The 26,884-nt window shown below is 30.6% G+C and overlaps 1 protein-coding gene across 2 annotated transcripts; it reads left to right on the top strand.

Annotated features, from left to right (window-relative positions):
* Window positions 1-1,742: 1,742 nt before the first annotated feature.
* LOC139952163 (tyrosine-protein kinase Yes-like) lies at window positions 1,743-25,252 on the top strand. Of its 2 annotated transcripts, none has more exons than XM_071951160.1 (11): window positions 1,743-1,923; window positions 6,156-6,382; window positions 7,120-7,213; window positions 7,524-7,622; window positions 16,200-16,303; window positions 17,788-17,940; window positions 18,245-18,400; window positions 19,047-19,306; window positions 19,907-20,060; window positions 20,662-20,793; window positions 21,524-25,252. In XM_071951160.1, exons 2-11 carry the CDS (start codon window positions 6,193-6,195, stop codon window positions 21,724-21,726), a joined length of 1,545 nt encoding a protein of 514 aa, XP_071807261.1. In that variant the 5' UTR covers window positions 1,743-1,923; window positions 6,156-6,192; the 3' UTR covers window positions 21,727-25,252. The 2 variants fall into 2 exon arrangements, with proteins under 2 accessions (XP_071807261.1, XP_071807262.1); XM_071951161.1 differs by having other exon boundaries at window positions 6,118-6,382.
* The last annotated feature ends 1,632 nt before the right edge of the window (window positions 25,253-26,884 follow it).

The following is a 26,884-nucleotide window of genomic DNA, read 5'->3' as shown; positions in this document are numbered from 1 at the left end:
ACAGTCCTAGCCTTTTATATTAACATCTCTTAGTCCTAATATCATTATATGACTCACAGACTAATTATCTTATCATCAAGAGACCGCACGCTTCTACACGTTCTACTCTCAGAGATGTATTAATTAAAACACAACAAGAGAGAAGAGAGAGTGTTACACAAAGAAGAAAAGACAAAGGGTGAGGTCATCCAGAAAACTAGACTTGTGCCAACCAAGGACTGTTGACATAACCAGAAAGTAGTATTGTAAAACAATTCAACATAATGAGTCTAAGTTGAATGAATAGTGGGACTCGGTTTTTGTTTCTACTGTATGGCCTTGTGGTCACACGAGGCAACTTTTGCAGGCAACTTAGAGGCAACCAACTGCAGTGCATACTACAGTAACCCGACCACTTTGGTAGCACATGAATCAATTTTATAACATTGTCTTATATACTATTCAGAGAAGAAAAAATTTAACATTCAAATGGGAATGCCTTTTCTTCTTGGAGATTGCCTGGAACTGGTTGCCCGTAAATTGCCTCGTGTGACAACATAGCGCCGCCACTCCCCAACTTTCTCACCGCGTGGGACCATTTTACGACTTGTCCACAAGCCTTATACGGACATGCCAACAAAGCTATACTTGAAGTCATTTGTTACAGGGTACTTGATACCTTTGGTAATATTGTCAAAGACCAGTCTTCACACTTGGTGTATCTAAACATAGGCCCTAATTATGCTAAAAATAACAAACCTGTGAAAATTTGAACTCAATTGAAGTTGCGAGAGAATAGTTGAAAAACGAACACCATTGTCGCACAAGTGTTGTGCTCACAGATGCTTATTTATTTATTTATTTATTTATTATTTATTCGGCATAAAACACATACAAAATACAAACATAATCAAAACAAAACAAAAACCAGGGACATTGAATTATGCCTGGAATAAAAAAAAAGTAAAAAAATACGAGACCTCAGCTAGCTCGGGTCTCGTAGTGAGAAATTACTTCTTTCTCACAATGTTTTATAATATCAACAGCTGCTCTCAGTTGCTCGTTACTAAGTAAGTTTTTATGCTAACAATTATCTAGAGTAAATACCAATATCGTCCAGTGCAAAATCGATCAACCAGCGATTCATCTGGTTGGACAGAAGTTTCGCCATCATCTTTAAAGCCATTGGATCTGAACAGAACAAAAATTTAAAGTTCACAGATTTACAAATAAATTACAGGGTTTACAGAAGGTAATGGTGAAAGACTTCCCTTGAACTATGAAATGTTTTTTTTTATAAAACATTAAAACATATCAATTCTCGATATCGAGAATAACGGATTTATTTTAAACACATGTCATGACACAGGGAAACGTGCGGTCACAAGGGAGGGTTTTCTCGTTATTTTCTCCCGACTCCAATGACCGATTGAGCCAAAATTTTCACAGGTTTGTTAATTTATATAAGTTGTGATACACGAAGTGTGGGCCTTTGGACAATGTTGACCGATGTGGTGCGATTGCTGACTTCCCCTATCTCAGAGGAGACTTTGTTGAGAATATTATTTTGGCAAACTGTGGATCAAGGTATTACTTAGGCTCGTCTAAGCCTCCTCTCTCTCTAAGCTAAATGTTTCTAAAGAGTTAACATTAATTATGAAGGATCCATATCGATACGACCTTATCAAAGAGTGTTGAATTGATTCATGAAACAGCCGTAAACATTAATTGAGTTCATTTCCCACAAGCCATTTCGTCTGGTGTCAAAGGTCAACAAAACTTCAACGGAGTGCGCTTTACTTCCTTGTTTCCGTGTTGGAAAGCGATTGAAAACCATCGGCTTTTTGGTATTTTTGGAGATGTTTTTTGTTTTCTGTCGGTTTAGTTTGTGATTTTTACACCGAAGAAGAAGTTCCATACTACCCATGTGTTAACCAGTATTGGGTAAGTTGTCATTTTACTCGTTATAAAAGTAAAACGTCGTTATATATTTTAAATCTTTTTGATTTCGAAACAAACTTTTTAACAACGAACATGAAGCTTAGTTTTTTTCAACTAACATCTGACATTCATGATTTGGAACTTCTCAGTGCACTGTTTTATTTTAGTACACTGTATGCACACAGTTAATAATTTGTGCACAAACAAAATAATATTTCTTTTAATTATTAAAAACAAAATTAATTTTTTGTGGGGGAGGGGGCGGGGTGTTGAGTGAACTGATTGATGGGGGTGTCTGTCAAAAACTGAATGTTTTTTTTTTCAAATCATCTATCCAATTATTTAACAATAACACTTACACAAGTTCATGGTGTGTTGAAATTGTTAAAGTTTTGGTTTTACGTTGCGAGAGACAGTCCGCCATTAGCAGTGCTTATATGCATGCACGACATTGTTGGTCATTGGAGCAACGTCATAATATGTTTTCACACCTTTCATTGGTTGATATTTTATTGAATATTCAGAAGCTAGTATGGCGTGCAAAATAAATTGAAAATATTATTCAATTATTACATTTTTGTCCTAAGGCATTATGGCTACTATATTAGAATCCAGAGATATCATAAGGCATGAAAGTAAAACACCCCACACCCTTAAAACACACACACTTCATAACACTCTGTTTCCTCCATTTCAGACCAGTAATGTTTGGTTTCAGGAGATAAGAAACCAATCTATGATATTTTCTCTTTATTTAATGTAGACTTAATATTTGTTATGCTAATCGGAATTAATTACAGTATGCAGTTAGTCAAAACAATATTTTGTTTGTCATTTTCACTTAAAATATTTTAATTTTTTCCCCATATTGGCACACCATAGAATCCCAAATAGTAACCACCTCACGTGATCCATCTAGTGACTAAAGCAGAATGAAACTCAATCTAGCAGATAGTAATTTTGTTTTGAACTTTCAAGGTTGGATGATGTTTCTTTGACTCATTTGAATGTTGACATAATAATGCACTAGTGATTTGTACAAAAAATCTCATTTTTAAATATTTGAACATAACCAACGACAGGAAACTTTATTCTCAGCATGATTAAGCCTGATGAAAATACAGACCGTGAGTAAACTGCATAGCTTCTGTCACTGGTGCATTTTGAACAATCTCGCGGTAAACGGGAATCAAAGTTGGTTTCGAAAACATATGAGGGTCGATAACGTATGACGCTATATATAATATTGGATATAGTAAGCCGAAGTGTCGCTCATGGGATGGCAACAACTAAAATTTAGTGAACATAATTTAACAAGGCAGGTGACGGTTTTTAAAACTGTCGGTTACATGTTAAACCATCTGTCTTAGAAACAAAATCAATTATCCTCACAGTAGTTTCACTTTGCGAAAAAAAAACTTGTAAAACTTCCCAAACCACAAACCAAAGAAGAAACAAATGTTACGTTATTGACTACTAAAATAATCTTTATGTTGATCCAAGGTATCCTAATAGCTAATTGGTGTTATTTAAAAACCTGTTGTGTAGTTTTGGTAAACAAGCTGACAAACATTACAGCGGGCATGTGTGTTGTGTGATTGCATTGTGGTTTGTGTTTCACAGAATTTTTGCTTTAATATTTTTTTATGTTTGTGTCAACATACAACCAGACATTTAGAACGTATTCACTATTTTCCTTTTTGCAGTTGTTGGGAAAAAGGGCTAAATAAATATTATTGCTGTGAATTTGTCAAGAGGCCACCGGCGGAAATATTCATTGAGCTCGTTGGGAATGGGATTACGCAACATAACAATTAAAACTTATTTGGAAGGAATATGAACCGGACTTTATGAAACTAAAACTTCTATTATAGGTAAATTATATTACATACATCTTCATTCACAATGATTAGAGATTCATGTCATGAATCAATGACCATTAACAAAAGGTACTATTCCTGAAACCCTTTCACCATAGCATGGAGAAGTAATTCTTCCTCCATGTCCATAGCACTCAAAGCAGTCAATAACTACGTTGGGCTAGTGTTTATGGGTGAACCGAAGATGTTCACTAAACATGTTGAATAATGTGTACTTTACATACATAGATTCTAAACTCTCCAGGAAGCAGTGATAACAGGGCCATAAAGATCTGGGATTACCCTCAATGGCTGGACTCTCTTATCAAATCAAACAAAACTTAACCTTATCAAACAAACTACAAATTATGAGTGGATTGGATTATGAAATAAGTACCCAGCTGTACTGAGGTACAGTATAGAAATATTGACTGCTATGAGGGGCACAGTTAAAACTATAGATAGGCCCAAGGTGATGTCAAAACTATGACTATGCCCGAAGCATTTGCTGAGGGCATTATGATCATTATTAAGCAGTCAATATTTCTATTATAAACTGTACATATTAAAGATTCTTCTAAGCAACAACCCTGACTACGGTGAAAGGTCTTCTGCGAAGAAAGGTCACAGTTCACGCCGTAACATGGAACGCTATACGATACGTACAGTACACACGCGAGCGACCTATTTGTGACTGTTCCGTTATTATCAGGGCGGGCACAGTTTTGCCCCTGGTACAGTTAACTATGACGCCATCTTAGATAGAAAAAAGGGGCCCATTTTCCACGGATTTGATTTTGAGACCTCTGATTTAGAATTTGAGGTCTCGACATCAAGCATTTGAAAACACAACTTTGTGTGACAATGGTGTTTTTTCCTATAGTTATCTCGCAGCTTCGACGACCGATTGAGCTCAAATGTTCACAGGTTTGTTATTTTATGCGTATGTTGAGATACACCGAGTGAGAAGATTGGTCTTTGACAGTTACCAATAGTGTCCAGTGTCTTTAAAAGGAATCCTTATCTGGGAATAAGAAAGTCTTATAAATCTGGGAATAACTGCAAAATGGGATAGGGCAAGCCCACTGGGGAAAACCAACGTGTTTGCAGTCAGGTTCGTAGCGCAAACCCAATCCATGTGCAAGGCTGGCATCTGTGGATGGGAGGGTCTCAAACCTGATGTTTGACTAGTGTGTGCATTGTTGTAATTTATTGATCCTTGTACACTTGGCAGACTCAAAGGGTAGGCTATAGTTTGTCTTTCTACTGAAACTCTGGCTGGTTACTTGAATGAGTAGATTCTGCTCCCTGGCTTCAGTCCCATACAAAGTAAACATTCACACACTGAGAATGTGAAACTTCTATAGACCACTCTGAATGTAGTGAATACTGAAACCAGGCACTCTTTATTTCATGGTCCAATGGAGTTCAGTGTAGCAAAACAAACTATACATGCAAATGCTGTACCATGTATAGTGTATAATGTATTACACAATTGTACATGTTTGTATTGAAGGTTATTTAAACTCAACATTGTTTGTTTGTTTGTTTGTTTGTCTGTTGGGATGTTAGTTTGTTTGTTTGTTTTCTTCACATCTCTCCCATGATGCGCTTGAAAGCATGTAAAGAGAGAAAGAAATATGTTAAAAAAGGTAGGGAAAAAATAAATTAAACTGTGAGTGTGATAACATTGATTGAACAATGTGTTTTAATCCAGGTTTTAAGTTGATCAGTAGTTTCAGCCTGTTATAAATATTTTATCCATATTCAAGACCGGGCATGCTTCTTTTTTGAAAGGGCAAGGGCACCAAGGCATGTTCTCTTTGGTAAAGGGCACTCAATGAGGACACATTTCTACTGGAGCATTTCAAGGGCACCAAGGCAATGACCAGGGGGCATGGAGGCAATTGCCTTCTTTGGCTCTGTGGAGTATCAGACCTGGTACATGTATTCATTCTTACCAGCCGTTGATCCAGTGACTGAGATTGTGTCGTCATAAAGTAGAAAACCGGGCACAGGAAGGAAGCGGCCATGTTTTAGCTCTAACATCCTGGTTCTGAAGTAGAATCATATGAATTTGTTCTGTGAAATTTTGTAACAGTTCAGATCAAAAGCACGCATCGGGAAGTTACATGATGTACTTTGGTCTTCTAGCGACATTCAGTTTGATCAATGTGGTATTTCTTCGTGAGAAATGGTTCGTACGGCCTGACGACGGGAGAAAATAACTGTCCACTGTTTATGTGTCGGAGTTGACATACTGTGTTTTGCGGCACTTTGAATAAACTGGAGACGTGTAAAAAGCTGAAACTACAGGACTTTTATTGTTCTTTTCCAGATTCTTTGTCTGACCGTTTGTTTTTCTCTGATTGACAGCTAGTCTTCCCAAAGTGATTGATCGTCAACTTTCAACATGGGTTGCAGGCAAAGTACGGAGGATGGGAGTAGCTACCAACCTGGTACCAAGAATGGAACCAGCTCAACAGGTCAAGAGGTGAACATAGGTACACCAAGCCATCACATGGGTGGGGTGTCCAACTTTAATCAGCCAAAAACAAACATGTTTATTCCAAAACCAAATCAACCAGAACCAACAAAACCAGGTAATTATAAATTTTGAATTTGCATAAAATTATTACATTTATTATTTTTTGTGTGCATATTGCAATCCACTTGTATCTGTTTTCCAACAAATACGTCAATCTTGAGACGGACATTATAAACATTTAGAGAAAGGAAAACATCAAATTGAATTTTGTGATATTGGGTCTACTAATTTTCCAATCGATAGAATCTTCGAGTGAGTGGGAAAAAGAAACAAAAACTCTAGCCTCACATTAAAATGGTGAAAATTGCCAATTTGCATCGGATAGGGGGCCTACCTGTTTATCAAAACAACCCCATAAAAAAAATGTACAACTCATTTTGATCTGATTGATGTCTTTGGTATTGAGTGATCGTAGAGTGGAGGATAGGGGAGGATTGAGGATTGTAGGCTCAAATAACAAAAGGACCGATCCATTAAGCTCCGCCCCATTGCGTATTGACCAATTACAACCCATTGTACAACCAAAAGTCTGACAAATTAAGTCCGACATCAATCGCGTATGCTTGGCGCGCGGCAGAGTTGTGCAGAATGGCATTGGAGAAGCTCAGGTGTTTTTGCTCACACGTGCGCCGTGGGTGGAGCCTAATGGATCGGTCTGTTGCTTAGCACTGGGCCTGGCGACAGATACTTGAAACTAGGCCCGGCTTACACAAAATATTTCTAGACAATGCTTGTGCGCTTTTTGAAGGAAAGTTGAAGTTTGATCCCTGTTTCTTTTTGTTATCCTTGTAGTACTAAAATACATTGCTCTATATGATTATGAGGCAAGGACGGAAGACGATTTGAGCTTTCTCAAGGGTGAAACGCTGGAGATCACAAACAACCAGTGAGTAATTATGTATTGTTTCAAGATGTTATACCAAGGGTCGATTTCACAATAATAGTCCTAAATTAGTCCTAGGACTCTTAAGGTGTTATTAAAACATTTGAGGCTAGTCCTAAGTTAGGATGAGTTACTCTACCCAACTTGGGATAAGTTTATGTAGTCTTAACTCTTTGTGAGATCCACTCCAGGTATGAAGTTGGTGTGATGTTTTCGTAGGATACTTGGCCGGGTGTTTTTTTTTTTTTCAGTCTCAGATCAATATTATGTTACAATGTTTGACACGTTTTTTTAATATTCTTTGTTGCTATAGTGACGGGGACTGGTGGCTGGCCAGATCACCTAAGAACGGCAAAGAAGGTTACATTCCTAGTAACTATATTGCTCCAGTCAAGAGCATCAACGCAGAAGAGTAAGTCTAAGTTTAAGTATAATTTTTTGTTTTTGCTTTTTCGTTTCTGTTTTGGTTTCTTTGTTCTTTTAATGCCTAGATTGTGCTTGTTGTTCTTGTTTTGTTGAGGTTGAATAAATAATATAAAATAATAAAAAGCAAGTTTTTATACAGCGCTTTTCACATGCGAAGGTTTTGATTGCTGCAATCTATTGATGACAATGTTCACAAGTTAGTTGAAGGGTGTGTTTCATTGCGCACTGTAAGATAGGACTTAGACTGGTGGACCCTGTAGGAGTTGACTGTTGGGTTTGGCTGTAACAGACAAACTTACCCAAACCTAAAGCAAGACACTTACATCATAACTGGTTCGTCCTTTGGCTGGGATGTAAAGTTGCAGGTCCCGTGTGTTGAGTGATGCACTTAAAAGAACCAAGTGCACTTTGTCGTAAAGAGAAGTTCATGGTTTGATCCGCTAGCCACATCACCTTGTAAAACCATTACATGGTGCTTTAAAGGAGTAGGTCTCATACTTAATTTAGCTCCACATACCTTGCAGTGAAATATACTGAATGCTTTGATACGACCCTAGTGGTGTGATAAAGCGCTTATAAGAATGTAGGTTAGTATTATTATTATTAATAGATGTTAATATTGGGGAAACAGAATCTTCATTTTGGTTTTACCCATATACTGATGTGTGTTGGCACTTTATACTCAATACTTTACACAGGCCTTATTATTATTAAGATAATAATAATAATAATAATAATAATAATAATAATAATAATAATAATAATAATAATAATAATAATAATAATAATAATAATAATAATAATAATAATAATAATAATAATAATAATAATAATAATAATAATAATAATAATAATAATAATAATAATAATAATAATAATAATAATAATAATAATAATAATAATAATAATAATAATAATAATAATAATAATAATAATAATAATAATAATAATAATAATAATAATAATAATAATAATAATAATAATAATAATAATAATAATAATAATAATAATAATAATAATAATAATAATAATAATAATAATAATAATAATAATAATAATAATAATAATAATAATAATAATAATAATAATAATAATAATAATAATAATAATAATAATAATAATAATAATAATAATAATAATAATAATAATAATAATAATAATAATAATAATAATAATAATAATAATAATAATAATAATAATAATAATAATAATAATAATAATAATAATAATAATAATAATAATAATAATAATAATAATAATAATAATAATAATAATAATAATAATAATAATAATAATAATAATAATAATAATAATAATAATAATAATAATAATAATAATAATAATAATAATAATAATAATAATAATAATAATAATAATAATAATAATAATAATAATAATAATAATAATAATAATAATAATAATAATAATAATAATAATAATAATAATAATAATAATAATAATAATAATAATAATAATAATAATAATAATAATAATAATAATAATAATAATAATAATAATAATAATAATAATAATAATAATAATAATAATAATAATAATAATAATAATAATAATAATAATAATAATAATAATAATAATAATAATAATAATAATAATAATAATAATAATAATAATAATAATAATAATAATAATAATAATAATAATAATAATAATAATAATAATAATAATAATAATAATAATAATAATAATAATAATAATAATAATAATAATAATAATAATAATAATAATAATAATAATAATAATAATAATAATAATAATAATAATAATAATAATAATAATAATAATAATAATAATAATAATAATAATAATAATAATAATAATAATAATAATAATAATAATAATAATAATAATAATAATAATAATAATAATAATAATAATAATAATAATAATAATAATAATAATAATAATAATAATAATAATAATAATAATAATAATAATAATAATAATAATAATAATAATAATAATAATAATAATAATAATAATAATAATAATAATAATAATAATAATAATAATAATAATAATAATAATAATAATAATAATAATAATAATAATAATAATAATAATAATAATAATAATAATAATAATAATAATAATAATAATAATAATAATAATAATAATAATAATAATAATAATAATAATAATAATAATAATAATAATAATAATAATAATAATAATAATAATAATAATAATAATAATAATAATAATAATAATAATAATAATAATAATAATAATAATAATAATAATAATAATAATAATAATAATAATAATAATAATAATAATAATAATAATAATAATAATAATAATAATAATAATAATAATAATAATAATAATAATAATAATAATAATAATAATAATAATAATAATAATAATAATAATAATAATAATAATAATAATAATAATAATAATAATAATAATAATAATAATAATAATAATAATAATAATAATAATAATAATAATAATAATAATAATAATAATAATAATAATAATAATAATAATAATAATAATAATAATAATAATAATAATAATAATAATAATAATAATAATAATAATAATAATAATAATAATAATAATAATAATAATAATAATAATAATAATAATAATAATAATAATAATAATAATAATAATAATAATAATAATAATAATAATAATAATAATAATAATAATAATAATAATAATAATAATAATAATAATAATAATAATAATAATAATAATAATAATAATAATAATAATAATAATAATAATAATAATAATAATAATAATAATAATAATAATAATAATAATAATAATAATAATAATAATAATAATAATAATAATAATAATAATAATAATAATAATAATAATAATAATAATAATAATAATAATAATAATAATAATAATAATAATAATAATAATAATAATAATAATAATAATAATAATAATAATAATAATAATAATAATAATAATAATAATAATAATAATAATAATAATAATAATAATAATAATAATAATAATAATAATAATAATAATAATAATAATAATAATAATAATAATAATAATAATAATAATAATAATAATAATAATAATAATAATAATAATAATAATAATAATAATAATAATAATAATAATAATAATAATAATAATAATAATAATAATAATAATAATAATAATAATAATAATAATAATAATAATAATAATAATAATAATAATAATAATAATAATAATAATAATAATAATAATAATAATAATAATAATAATAATAATAATAATAATAATAATAATAATAATAATAATAATAATAATAATAATAATAATAATAATAATAATAATAATAATAATAATAATAATAATAATAATAATAATAATAATAATAATAATAATAATAATAATAATAATAATAATAATAATAATAATAATAATAATAATAATAATAATAATAATAATAATAATAATAATAATAATAATAATAATAATAATAATAATAATAATAATAATAATAATAATAATAATAATAATAATAATAATAATAATAATAATAATAATAATAATAATAATAATAATAATAATAATAATAATAATAATAATAATAATAATAATAATAATAATAATAATAATAATAATAATAATAATAATAATAATAATAATAATAATAATAATAATAATAATAATAATAATAATAATAATAATAATAATAATAATAATAATAATAATAATAATAATAATAATAATAATAATAATAATAATAATAATAATAATAATAATAATAATAATAATAATAATAATAATAATAATAATAATAATAATAATAATAATAATAATAATAATAATAATAATAATAATAATAATAATAATAATAATAATAATAATAATAATAATAATAATAATAATAATAATAATAATAATAATAATAATAATAATAATAATAATAATAATAATAATAATAATAATAATAATAATAATAATAATAATAATAATAATAATAATAATAATAATAATAATAATAATAATAATAATAATAATAATAATAATAATAATAATAATAATAATAATAATAATAATAATAATAATAATAATAATAATAATAATAATAATAATAATAATAATAATAATAATAATAATAATAATAATAATAATAATAATAATAATAATAATAATAATAATAATAATAATAATAATAATAATAATAATAATAATAATAATAATAATAATAATAATAATAATAATAATAATAATAATAATAATAATAATAATAATAATAATAATAATAATAATAATAATAATAATAATAATAATAATAATAATAATAATAATAATAATAATAATAATAATAATAATAATAATAATAATAATAATAATAATAATAATAATAATAATAATAATAATAATAATAATAATAATAATAATAATAATAATAATAATAATAATAATAATAATAATAATAATAATAATAATAATAATAATAATAATAATAATAATAATAATAATAATAATAATAATAATAATAATAATAATAATAATAATAATAATAATAATAATAATAATAATAATAATAATAATAATAATAATAATAATAATAATAATAATAATAATAATAATAATAATAATAATAATAATAATAATAATAATAATAATAATAATAATAATAATAATAATAATAATAATAATAATAATAATAATAATAATAATAATAATAATAATAATAATAATAATAATAATAATAATAATAATAATAATAATAATAATAATAATAATAATAATAATAATAATAATAATAATAATAATAATAATAATAATAATAATAATAATAATAATAATAATAATAATAATAATAATAATAATAATAATAATAATAATAATAATAATAATAATAATAATAATAATAATAATAATAATAATAATAATAATAATAATAATAATAATAATAATAATAATAATAATAATAATAATAATAATAATAATAATAATAATAATAATAATAATAATAATAATAATAATAATAATAATAATAATAATAATAATAATAATAATAATAATAATAATAATAATAATAATAATAATAATAATAATAATAATAATAATAATAATAATAATAATAATAATAATAATAATAATAATAATAATAATAATAATAATAATAATAATAATAATAATAATAATAATAATAATAATAATAATAATAATAATAATAATAATAATAATAATAATAATAATAATAATAATAATAATAATAATAATAATAATAATAATAATAATAATAATAATAATAATAATAATAATAATAATAATAATAATAATAATAATAATAATAATAATAATAATAATAATAATAATAATAATAATAATAATAATAATAATAATAATAATAATAATAATAATAATAATAATAATAATAATAATAATAATAATAATAATAATAATAATAATAATAATAATAATAATAATAATAATAATAATAATAATAATAATAATAATAATAATAATAATAATAATAATAATAATAATAATAATAATAATAATAATAATAATAATAATAATAATAATAATAATAATAATAATAATAATAATAATAATAATAATAATAATAATAATAATAATAATAATAATAATAATAATAATAATAATAATAATAATAATAATAATAATAATAATAATAATAATAATAATAATAATAATAATAATAATAATAATAATAATAATAATAATAATAATAATAATAATAATAATAATAATAATAATAATAATAATAATAATAATAATAATAATAATAATAATAATAATAATAATAATAATAATAATAATAATAATAATAATAATAATAATAATAATAATAATAATAATAATAATAATAATAATAATAATAATAATAATAATAACGAAGTTTTATAGAGCGCACATATCCACAAAAGTGCTCAGGGCGCTACTACAAAAAAACTCAAAAAAGAAAATTTGTCCATTGTATCTCAAAATGGCTAACCCCTCAACTCAGACTGCCCTATGAATACATAGTTATGTGCTGCATGTTCATGTACATACGTGTACTTTCCCTTTTGGTTATTTTTTGCAATCAAGTTCCTTTATTGTTTGTAATCTCGAGGGTTGATTTATTGCGGTCAGAATGCTCAGCTGTCTGGTTATTATGGAGTTATTGTTTTAAAGCTTTGTTCTTCATGTTTTTACACCATGCCTGAGCCTGTATTAATAATGTTACCAGCCTGAGTCTGCGCCAAAGCAAAGTAATTACACAGTCTTTTTGGTAACGACCTTTCTATTGTAACGTCACAACCCAAGTGTTTGCCAACCAAGGTTGGAAAAACAGATAGCCATAGTTTGTAACATTGTTACACAACCATTCAAAAATGTTTTTTGAATTTGTTAGAAACAAAGCAACCAATCAGTTGATGTATTTTAATTTAATTGAATGTTTGAAGATATGTTGAATTTGATCACAGTATTGGTCCCGGCAAAAAAGCAGAATAAAAACAAGTTTGCATTTTAGTTTGGCCAAGATAAGTGTCAGACCATCAGACTAGAATGGTTCAATTGAAGATCTGGGGCCGATTTTACAAAGATGTAAAGATTGAGCTTAACTGCAAATCAATCGTAAATTTACGATATTACTGAAAATTTGTCTTACTATAGAGTTTTATTGCTTTGTGAAATTGAGCCCACGGATTGATTTCACATAGAGCTGAGATTGATTGTAACTGCAAATCAATCACAGTAAAGTGTGATGTCACAATGTAACTCAAGATGGTAATACTGACAATTTGTCTTACGTTGAATTTCTTACTGACAATTTGTCTTGCGTTGGATTTCTTTGTGAAATCGATCCCTGGTCCTTGCTCTAACATGTCTGAGGTTCAATGTACGCTGTCATCGCTTCATTTACATGTACCTGCAACAACAATGAAAGTAGATTACAATAGCTATTGTTGTGCATGTCATGACAAGGAAGTGTTTTGAACTTGTTGGCTGTTAAGTCTGTTATTCCGTGAAGGTTTCACCTTGTAATTATTTGCGTTGCACTGCGAGTGCGGAGGTCAGGTTTCAGCAAAAGGAGTCTCTACCAGGAAATGATTTTAACACATTACATGTACTTTAGTGTCACACATAGAGAAACGTTGAAAAGAGCATTTTGACACAACAAGTTAAAGAACATTGTGTAAGCATCTAATGATATGAGGTGTTTACATGTACATGTTTATACATGACAATAGGTGCAAGGTGCCAGACGGGCAACTGCGGTTCTATCTATTGCCAGAATGTAAAGTTCCACATGGGCGCCATTTTGGCAAGCAAATAACAAGATGAGTGGAAGATGATAAAGAAATGTTCAGTTTTGTGGGAGGAAAAGGGACTGAAAAACCCAATTCACATGCAACAACCCAATGAATAAAAAAAAATACCAAACCAAAAAGCAAATTATGAAAAATAGGATTTGTTTATATTATATTTCGATGTATTTTTGTATAAATGGTAAAATTTTAGTGTAATTTTTATATAACATATTTTTAGACAACGCAAAACCAAAACGAATTTCACTGTACTAATATTTGTTTTTTTTTACAAGTGACAATAAAATATTTTCGATTCTAAATTAACATTTTTGGTATTGATCCGTAATCAAACAAAAGTACTTGAAAAGTGGGGGCTTACAGGCACATGTACCATTTGGGTAATTGCACCTCCAAAACATGCACAAAATTCATGTACATGTAAATGGTGGGATACATGTATCTTGCTGGTTAGTATAACCATAAAAAATGCCAACAGAAATGGAGGAAAAGTAGGGGATTACCCTAAGATTTCTTTACTTAGGCACCTGACCTCTAAGCTGATCGGATGATTTCATGTGTTACAGGAAGTAAAGACCTAAATTGTTTTTGCAAACTGACAAAGTTGTGAGTCTACTTGGTACTCTTAAAGCTGCAGCGATTAAATTTGATTAAAAAACAAACATCGATTGCATTCCCTGAAATGTACAATCACTCATCACGAATGAGTTTGTTATAACTTTGCTTTGGAACACGTCAAGCAAAAGGGAATTTTCATTTTTTGTATGTTTCGTTTTGAGAGGGAGTGAGATTTTCCTTGGGCAAAAATACTTGCTGCAAAGTCCATCTTTATTCTTGTTACTGATGTTAAAGGTATTCAGAACTGTTGAAGTTGACAAAACAGTCGCAGACAGAATATGATCAAGGTACGTGTACATGAAATAACAAACTCTGTTGTATGAGTCAAGGAGTAGAAATAGTGAACACCGATGCACAATAAAATAATTCCGGCTAGCTCAGTGGTCTAATAATAATGCTGATAGTAATAAATAATAATTATAAAGTGCCTTTTACAGTAAGTTACAAAGCGCTGAACATAGTGGTGAGACCTCTGATGTAGCAATGCATCTAGGTCAGTGGTTCGAATCCCACCCGAGTGATTTGTCTGTGGGTTTTTTTTCACAGAACTCGGGGAAAAGTACTGAGAATTCAGTTCTTAATACACAGCGGTTAAAGCAAATTATATTCTTTATCCCCGATTGGAGATTGAAACTAAAATGGTGTCTTGTTTGCAGATGGTACTTTGGACGTATCGGCCGAAGAGATGCTGAGAAGAAACTTTTGACTCCTGGAGTCCAGAGAGGGATGTTCATCGTTCGAGATGGTGAAGCTAATCCAGGTAGGGGTGGGTTGATGGTTAGGGTTAGGGGTGGGTTGATGGTTAGGGTTAGGGGTGGGTTGATGGTTAGGGTTATGGGTGGGTTGATGGTTAGGGTTAGGGGTGGGTTGATGGTAAGGGTTAGGGGTGGGTTGATGGTTAGGGTTAGGGATGGGTTGATGGTTGGGGTTAGGAGTGGGTTGATGGTTAGGGCTAGGGGTAGGTTGATGGTTAGGATGGATTTCTGTTTCTTATTTATTTTCCTGACATTTGACTCGATAATATTGTTAATGAAGATTAGCAATGTCTTGGCGTATAGTGATGGTAATAGAGAGATGAATGGTCTTTAAAGGGTTACAGTCTCCTACCAATGTTATCAGCTTGTTACATTCTAAAACAACAACGCAGACAAACACGGATGTTGGGATTTTCCCAGGCTTTTTCCCTGTGGATCCTTGGTTATGCAATAATGCAGGAAATGGTTTAGGAAATGTTGAAGAGGTAGTAGGCATAACACAGTGAAAAAGGGTTCCTCAAAGGAACTGGGCCTAAGTTCATGGCCCTGCCTACTGCTTAATTCTGCACTTACTATAACCATTTTCCACGTTCACGGCAAGCGCCAAATTTCTGCGCTAGCTGTGTAAGCGTAAAATGACTAGTAACGTGGAGTGGGCACAAACAAAAGACAATATTTCGCGCTGACCCATGAAATACGCTTGATGTAAGCACATAATTCCCTGCTGCTTCAAGCGCCGATTCTTTGCTCCAGTAAGCAGAGCCACTGAAATTGGGCCCTGATATATTTTTATCTGTAAATACCATCACACTATTGGATCAATTGAAAAACTTGTATTAAAGGCTATATGAGAAAAACATCCATGACCATTGAGTCAAAACTTTCACAGATTGGTTATTCTATGCATATGTTGGGATGTCTACACTAAGTGAGAATACTGATCTTATACAATTACCAAGCGTGTCCAGTGCCTTTACCGGTAAGGGTGAGCCTTACAGGATTGGTAGTGATTAAAGAAAAAGAAAAACTATCTTAAAGGCAGTGGAAACTATTGGTAATTGTCAAAGACTAGCCTTCACAGTTAGTGTATCTCAATATATAAAATAACTAACCTGTCAAAATTTGAGCTCAATCGGTCATCGAATTTGCGAGATAATAATGAAAGAAAAAAACACCCTTGTCACACGAAGCTGTGTGCTTTCAGGTGCTTGATTTCGAGACCTCCCATTCTAAATCTGAGGTCTCAAAATCAAACTCGTGAAAAATTACTTCTTTCTCGAAAACTACTTCACTTCAGAGGGAGCTGTTCCTCACAATGTTTCAAACTATCAACCTCTCCACATTACTTGTGACCAAGTTGGGTTTTATGCTAATAATTATTTTGAGTAATTACCAATAGTGTCCACTGCCTATAAGCGAATTATCAGAACCTGATGCCATGCATTTGTAATTGTTTTTATCATTGTTATTTTTGTTGTTGTCCTTGCAGGCACATTTTCTCTGTCAGTGCGTGACTACGACGCTGTGAAAGGTGATCATGTGAAGCATTACAAGATCCGCAAGCTGGATAACGATGCTGGATTCTACATTGCTATGCGCAGCCCCTTTCCAGCTCTAGCAGAACTTGTCAAGCATTACCAACGTGAGTAAATTACTCAATGGCTGGCTGCTAAATGTTCCGATAACCCCTCATACCGGTACACTAGCAGTTTGAGTTACAGTCAAATTAAATGATGTGATTTTCTGTTTTTAACTGGAAATCCTTTTTTTTTAAACCCTCTAAACAATTTAACCTCCCATAGACTTTAAAATTTTGCAATAGAAGTGCCCCTTTGCAAGATGAAAATGGCCTTGCCCTCTCAAAGATGGAAATTCCAGGCCTAAGAAAGTATTTATCCACTCTCAGAATCTTTTAAAAATTAATCAATTCCCTGTTTCCAAAACAGAGTCTTCTGATGGTCTTTGTATAAAGCTGTCTGCCCCTTGCCCCAAGGAGAATCCCAACACGGTGGGTCTGGGTAGAGACGCCTGGGAGATTCCGAGAACTTCTCTTACACTGGAAGACAGGCTGGGAGCAGGACAGTTTGGAGAAGTCTGGAGAGGTACGTAGAAATCTCATTTAAAGACACTGGAAACTATTTGTTACTACTCAAAACAAGTTGTTAGGATAAAAATTTACTTGGTATTGAGCAGTGGAGAGCTGTTGATGGTATAAAACTTTGTGAGAATTGGCTCCCTCTGAAGTAATGTAGTTTTGAGAAAGAGGTATCTTCTTACTCAAATATTTAAAGACTTCAGGGCTGAAGACTTTTTATCAGGCATTTGAAAGCACACAGATTTGTGCAACAGGGGTCTTTTTTGTCAATTCTTTTGCAACTATTTTGAAGACCAATTGAGTAAAACTTCATTGATTTGTTTTTGTATGCATATATACATGTCGAGTTATTCTTTGTAACTCGAGATAGGATTAATTCTAGCGTTTCGTGAAATCAGCTGCTTATTCTTGCCATGCAAAGCTTCAAACATCACCTAGTTGCCAACGTTCCTGCCGTCATTTCTACCAGCAAACTCTTCCTAACTTAAGATTAAGCTTAGGACTTCAGTTGAGTTACGTAACCATAGACATAAGGACGCATTGAACCCACCCTAGCATTTCTTGAAATCTGCTGCTGGGGTCCAGTTTTAATTTTGAGCCCTGTAAATACTAAGAAAGAAAGTATAAAATTATGTTGTGTGTGTCATCTTTAGGTATGTGGAATGGTAAGACGCCGGTTGCCATTAAGACTCTTAAGAAGGGTACGATGACTCCAACAGCCTTCCTCGCTGAGGCTAACATCATGAAACAACTTCGACATGACAAGCTTTGTCAGCTGTATGCTGTGTGCTCCGATATGGAGCCCATTTATATCGTTGCTGAGCTGATGTGCAATGGGAGTCTTCTGGACTTTCTTAAAGATGGGGAAGGGCGGAACCTTAAGCTCCCTGAGCTAGTCGACATGGGCAGTCAGGTGAGGTCAATAAATTTTTAAGAAGATAGACCCAAAGGCTTACAAATCTACCACTACCTATAAGGGAAGCTACTAGGGCAACCGCATAGAGCTGCTCAAGCACAACAAGTAGCTAAGCAGAACTAAATAATGCTTACCAGAAAAAGGTTACCGGCCAAACTACCATGTCACAAGTACAACTTGTGACTTGTATCCTGCTCGTTTCTGATTAGCAGAAAATTGTTCAGCAATATTTTCTGCTTAAGCACCTCTATAAAATTTGTACCCAATATGTACTCCTTGGTGGAGTTAAGCACTTATGTGCCTTGCTTAAGTGTCGCAACTGAGCAAGCCAGGATTGCAACCCACATTCTGTTAACTACATGTAATTAATATTTTTATCTGTCTGTGTATTGTTATACAATTTTTAGCGTTTTTGTCTGTACTGTTTGAATCATGGCCAGATTTAATTTCCCCAGTGTGGGATAATAAAGTTTTTATCTTATCTTATCTTTTCTTATCTTATTTACCGAACTTCAGTCCACAATTCTAGACCCCTCAGCCATGACACCTTACTAAAGATTTCATAAGAATTAACCTTTTTTTTGTTGTGACGGATAGATTGCATCAGGTATGGCCTTCTTGGAGGCATCGAACTACGTCCATCGTGATTTGGCTGCAAGGAATGTTCTCGTCGGTGAGGGAAACATCGTGAAGGTGGCTGACTTTGGTCTGGCTAGGATGATTGAAGATACAGAGTATACAGCTAGGCAAGGTCCGTATTGTCTCTCCAGTGAACAATCATTCACTCCACTCTATGCATTATTTTTTGTTTGTTTAGAAAATCAGACTTCAATTTAAAGGCACTGGACACTATTGGTAATTACTCAAAATAATTGTTAGCATAAAATCTTACTTGGTAACCAGCAACGGAGAGCTGTTGATAACGGCTCCCTCTGAAATAACGTAGTTTTTGTGAAAGAAGTAATTTCTCACTAAAATTTTTGAGGTCTCATATTTGTGAAAGAAGTAATTTCGCACTAAAATATTTGATGTCTCAAATTTGTGAAAGAAGTAATTTCTCACTAAAATATTTGAGGTCTCGAATTCAAGGCATTTTTAAAAGCACACAACTTGTGAGACAAATGTGTGTTTTTTTCTTCCATTAATCTCTCAACCAATTGAGTCAAAATTTTCACAGGTTTTTTATTGTGTGCGAATGTTGAGATACACCAAGTGAGGATGCTGGTCTTTGACAACTACCAAAGGTATCCAGCGTCTTTAAAACCGCACCACTTTAAAGCCAAGGCATAATGCTACAAAGAAATCCATAATTTACGAAGTGTAATAATTGATTTTATTTTTGTCCTTGTTAGGAGCCAAGTTCCCAATCAAGTGGACTGCCCCAGAGGCGGCCATGTACGGCCGATTCACCATCAAGTCTGACGTGTGGTCATTTGGTATTATGATGACTGAACTGGTTACCCATGGTCGCATCCCATATCCCGGTAAGTGACCAATAGATGATAACTTCAGAATAAACTATAAATAATAGTAAACGTAAATGTAATATTTGTTTTGAGAGAGTATTGGCTCTGAAAAGAGTTGGTTTGGTCTCGACGTTTCGAGCAGTGTTCTCTGGTTTTCTTCAGTAGAAGACCACACTAGCTACTGTTCTGACATAGTTTGTACATGGTTGTACACGCAAGTTTACTAATATTCGTAGTTTATTCTTATTCTTCACACCATGCAAAGCTTTAAACATCACCTAGTTGCCAACTTGCCTGCCGTCGATTTCACCAAACTCTTCCTAATTTAGGATTAATCTTAGGACTTAAGTCAAGTTAAGATCTAGAACCATGGTTGTTAGGACGCATTGAACCCATCTTAAGTTAGGAAGAGTTACTCATCGTAACTCGAGATAGGATTATTGCTAGCATTTCGTGAAATCTACCTTCTGTAGCGCCTTCTGCTCTACCAGCCAGGCTTCTGAAGAATGATACCCAAGCCTACATCCATATGAACTGTTAAGGGAGTAACCCTGTTTCAGCCCCAGGAGTAGGTGGCAATGACCGCTAAAAAAAATAGTTGATTATAGCCCACACCTTGACTTGAAGTAGCCTTCAGGCCTTGTGTGTCTGGCGACTTGCATAAACAAAAAATAAATTGAGAAAAAACAAAGCCATGAAATTAAGCCCTAATCTCATCCTGTTCTTATTATTTTATTCCAAACTCTAGGTATGATGAACATGGAAGTCCTGGAACAAGTTGAACACGGCTATCGCATGCCCAAGATGTCCAAGTGCCCAGATAGCTTGTACGAACTCATGATGAAATGCTGGGACAAAGACCCGGCATCCCGACCAACCTTTGAGTTCCTACATTCCTACTTGGACGACTTCTTTGTGGCCACAGAGCCCAACTACAAGGAGCCAGAGTAAGGTTTGCAAATGAAGAGGCGCGTTGGGGTTGGGGCGTTGATGAGAAGGTAACAAAGTGAGACTGAAGAGGCGCGTTGGTGTTGGGGCGTTGATGAGAAGGTAACAAGGTGAGACTGAAGAGGCGTGTTGGGGTTGGGGCGTTGGGGTGGTGGTGAGAACGGAACAAGGTGAGACTGAAGAGGCGTGTTGGTGTTGGGGCGTTGGGGTGGTGGTGAGAACGGAACAAGGTGAGACTGAAGAGGCGTGTTGGGGTTGGGGCGTTGGGGTGGTGGTGAGAACGGAACAAGGTGAGACTGAAGCACTGGACCCAATTTCATAGAGCTGCTTCAGCAGAGAATAATGCTTAACACTTTCCTGCTAAGCACAACTAAGCAGGATACCAGTTACATTTTGGTAAGTAAAATGGTATTTAAGCTGGTAACCTTATCCTGGTAAGCATAATTTTGTTGTGCTTAGCAACTTATTATGCTTGAACAGGTCACTTATGCTTAGTGAAGATGTTATCATAAACCATAAGGGATACTGACTGGGTTAACTTGAAATGATTTGGAGTTGAACAATTGACTAGAATTGACTCGAGCAGGATTTGAAACACAACCTTCGGACTAACGTGCCAGTGCTCTACCAACTGAGCTATCTAGCCCTATGTAGGTGGTCTTCCTACTTAGTCAATATCTTTGTTTAGGGGTGCCAGAGTCAGAAGTCACAACTATGTTTAATTATTATTATTTGTAAGTTTGTCCCCCTGTGTTTTGTTATTATTTTTAATAATATGTCTCACTGTGATAATTGTTTGCAGAAATATGATTTCCCTGTTTCATTTTCATTTTGGATTGTCAAGTTCTAGCCAAAAAGGACCCCCCCCTTCCAGAGATGAAAAAATGCAAGATGGATATTTGTTGTCGCAATTAAGATTTTGTAGTATTTTGTTTAGATTACATTGATAATCATCGCTGTACTATTGCTGTTAATTAATTATTTGGTTAACCCTCCTGCTCTTGATCAAACTTTCCAGTGACTTAACCACCCATTTAAAAAAAAACGTGGTCTGTGTATGGTGGCGCAGCTGTGCACAAAACTAAAATAGTGTACATGTAGACTGTCAACAGTCCCCGCCAATGGGCCAACTAATGTATACCCTCCCTCTTCGTTGCTCAATGTTGTTGACCCCAAATGGAGCGCAGACCACGCTCTGAGTAAGCATGAGCCAACAGAGGATGGGGGCGTGGGCCCAAGAGAGGACAGGGGCGTGGGCCCCACCGATGTCGGGGGGCGTGGGCCCAATAGAGGATGGGGGCGTGGGCCCACTGATGTCAGGGGCATGGTCCCACCGATGTCGGGTCTGTTGATGCATTCACCATTGCTGGTTTGCATTTTATAGTTGATCTGTCAATCAAAACCAAACTGGTGCCTAATTTCATTGAGCTGCTTAAGCAGAAAAAACGGCTTCCAGGATTTCTGCGAGGCAAAAAATAAACAGGATACCAGTCACAGAGGGTAAAGCTGAATTTTTTTCTTAGCTCCTTTTTGTGCTTCAGAAAGTACACTAAGGTAACCAACCAAAGTACTACCACACATTTACAATCTGTAACTGGTATCCTGCTAATATTTGCTAAGCAGAAAACTGTTCAGCAGTTATGTTTTGCTTAAGCAGCTCCATGGAATTGGTTGACACAGGGCCCAATTTCATAGAGCTGCTTAAAGCAGACAACTTTGATTAAAACATTCTGCCCAGCCAAAATAAGGAGCGAACCAGTCTTAAACAGTGCACAAAACATGATATTCTAGCTGGTAACCCTTTTTCTAGTAAGCAAAATTATTTGGTGCTTAGTACATTTTTGTGCTACAGCAGATTTGTAAAAACTGGACCCTGGTTGTAGAGTAGGAGGGCTAATTAAAACACTTGTAATGTAGTTGGGCTTTGTAAATATAAATAATGATATGCAATACAAGTTTGGAATTCCATTTAAATACTGGCTGCTTTATTCTCAACGTTACTATTTTATCAAAAGCCACGCTTTAAGTATTTTTCTATAGCTTAATTTTTTATTACAAAATAATTATGTGAAAAATATTGATCTCCTTTGTACATTATGATAGAGTAAGATTCTTTCAAGTACTTTATTCTTGAATCGGTTGATTTGTAATTTTGATATTGAAGGTTGTACTTCATAAGTGTTAAGAATATAAATGCATAGCAAGAACAAACTCTACCTGGCAAGTAGATACACACAAGGTGTTACCGCAACCAAATATATAATTTTAACCCTCCGAAGTAAGTCTGAGGAAATTTTAAGAAATCATTTGTAGTTTTCAAAGACCAGTATCCATTCTTGATGTGACCCAACATAGACATAAAAATAACAAACCTGTGAAAGTTTCAAATAAATTGGTCATCAAGAAAATAGTTTAAAACCCCCTTCCATGTTATCGCTGTTTTCAAGCATTGAAATCTGGACTCACAAGATCAACGTTAATTGCCATGTTAACAAGCCTTACCAAATTCACTCAAACGGGCTTCAATGATAACCAGGAGCTTCAAAGTAAATATGGTTTTTTTAGGGTTTCATGCCAGAAAAACAAAATATTTGGAATTTGCCTTTTTCAAATTTGTAAGGTCTTTTCAGACTGATCAATTCGTCGCATAACAAATCTTTCAAACATTTTAATGAACTGTTTTTGGGGGTTTAAATTTAAATGCGTACGCGCGCGTGACATAATGATTGGTTCCTTAAGCCCCCCCCATTGATACATTGACCAATCACAGCTTGGCTTAAAAAACTACCGGGAAAGGGTACTGGGAATAAAATAATCATTTAATTAATGTCTACATTTAGCATTCCATCGGTTACCGAATTGAAAAACTACCTTTCATTTTTTTGAAAATTTTTTTTGTAACTGTAGTACTTCACTAATTAGGAAATTAGACATTTTATACAAGTTATCCAGTACAATTCGGCATTTTAAACTTCTACAAAAAAACATACTATGATAAGAAAAAAATGCTTGTAAAATAGTACTATTGATCATCAATCATTTCCACGTTACCATTTTTATACTTCTATGATGTAAATACAACTAAAAAGAATCAAAAAGTCTGTCTAGGAAGATAATTTTACCAGCACACTAGAAATCTTGCCGCAGAAAGTGCCCAGCTTAGGTGGCCCTGGTATAATACTAAGGGCTTATGGAGTTTCATACACTCATTTCAGCTGTAGGAAAGCACACAACATGCTACAACTTTTCCTCCGATCAGCTGATTTCCTTTTTTTTCTCTTATCAGTTTTACCATTTAAAATTGAAAAATACTATGCAAAATCATTGAAATTGTGTAATTTCCTCTTTTTTTTTGGTGAAGTTACAGTTGCATGCCTGAATCTATGTGAAAGTATGTGGAGGTTTTCGAAGTGTATTAACACACAATGGTGTGCCTTATCTTTTACTAAGTTATTGTTTACTCAGCATATTTTTGTACTTTTATTATACATAAAATAAGGAAAATAAATAAATAAATAACTAAATCAAAGACAGTGATGTAAGTGTTGAAAAATATGCCTTGTGTAATTCTGAGCAAAATTAGTTTGAAAAAATGCCTTCTGTAACTTACAGCAAAAGTTGAAAAAGGGGATACTAGTGTAAATACTTGTGTAAATTTGAAGAAAACAAAACAAAAAAGATGCTAGGCATTGTAAAGTTACGAGCAAGGTTTTGAAAAAAGATACAAGGCTGTTATAGCCTATAATATATAGCCTTGTGAACATTTCAGGAACAATTTGATAAGTTCACAAGCCTTGTGAACATTTTCAGGAAAAATGTGATAAGTTCACAAGGCCTTGTGAATATTTTCAGGAAATATTGGATAAGTTCACAAGGCCTTGTATACGTTTTCAAGAAATATGGGATAAGTTCACAGGACCTTGTGAATATTTTCAGAAATATGGGATAAGTTCACAGGACCTTGTGAATATTTTCAGAAATATGGGATAAGTTCACAAGGCCTTGTAATAGGTTTCAGGAAACTATGTGATAAGTTCACATTTTTAGCCTTGTGAACATTTATCTGGTAAGTTGATAAGTTCACCTTGTGAACATTTTCAGGAAAATGTTTAACAGTTCACAAGGTTTTGGAAACATTTTCTGGCAAAATTTGATAAGTTCGCAAGGCTAGCCTTGTGAATATTTTCAGGAAAACTTTGATAAGTTCACACGGCTATATATTACCCCTTTTGATAATTTTTTTCTTCAATATTTGGCCAATATTTGATAACAATGCTGGACTTCAAGGCTTACCCCCATGTTAGCTAAATTGTATCACGCACCAAAACCCATGTCCCTCATGGCTTACCCCTGTAGCTACACGAATAACGGTTTGCCTGAGAGCCGCGGGACCCGGGTTCAATTCCCACTGCTGTCTCTTTTTTCTTTTTTGCTTTGACGTAGTGAGTGAATTATATAAGTAGTATAAAAATCATCTCCAAACACCAGCGGGCACTGTGGCGACACGGTGTACTGGATAGTTCAATTGCGTGCAATCCAGAGCTGGGACACCGGTTCGAATCCTACCTGTACCAAGAGGGACATGACTTTTACTGCTTGCACCAGTAATGGATTGGGGTCCGTCATGTCTATCCCCAAATTAGGTGTGGATGAAAATATTCCGTGTGGGAGAGTAAAGGAGGGACCGGGACTGGCAAGTCCCTTAAGGGTTCTAATGGGTGATCACCACGCTGGTTTCGATCAGACTTTGAGTCCCCTGAATGCCTGGTCGTCACTCTGACTAACTCTTTTCACAAATTTACTTTAACTTTATTTAACTTAAAAAACTATATGCCAGAGTATTTAGACCGGGTTTTAAATACAATCACAGGGGTAAGTCCAGCATTTTAATCAAACACTTTCTGGCAAAATATAAATTTGATAAGTTCACAAGGCTATAGCCTTGTGAACATTTTCTGGTAAAATTTTATATGTTCAGAAGGCTTGTGAATATTTCCTGGCAAAATTTGATAAGTTCACAAGGCTTATAGCCTTGTAAATATTTTCTGGCAAAATGTGAACATTTTCTGGAAAAATTTGATAAATTCACAAGGCTATAGCCTTATGTACATTTTTGGGCAACATTTGAACATTTTTTGGCAAAAATTGATATGTTCACAAG

This window comes from Asterias amurensis, chromosome 20, assembly GCF_032118995.1.
Source record: "Asterias amurensis chromosome 20, ASM3211899v1".
Classification (NCBI taxonomy): domain Eukaryota; kingdom Metazoa; phylum Echinodermata; class Asteroidea; order Forcipulatida; family Asteriidae; genus Asterias; species Asterias amurensis.
This window is presented reverse-complemented; position numbering and strand designations above follow the sequence as displayed.

Bases quoted from the DNA above. Each gene is read 5' to 3' on its own strand.
- LOC139952163 (XM_071951160.1), top strand. From the start codon at position 6,193: ATGGGTTGCAGGCAAAGTACGGAGGATGGGAGTAGCTACCAACCTGGT. The intron at 7,623-16,199 runs GTAAGTCTAAGT...TCTTGTTTGCAG, and splicing joins AAGAGCATCAACGCAGAAGA to ATGGTACTTTGGACGTATCG. The intron at 17,941-18,244 runs GTGAGTAAATTA...TTTCCAAAACAG, and splicing joins ACTTGTCAAGCATTACCAAC to AGTCTTCTGATGGTCTTTGT.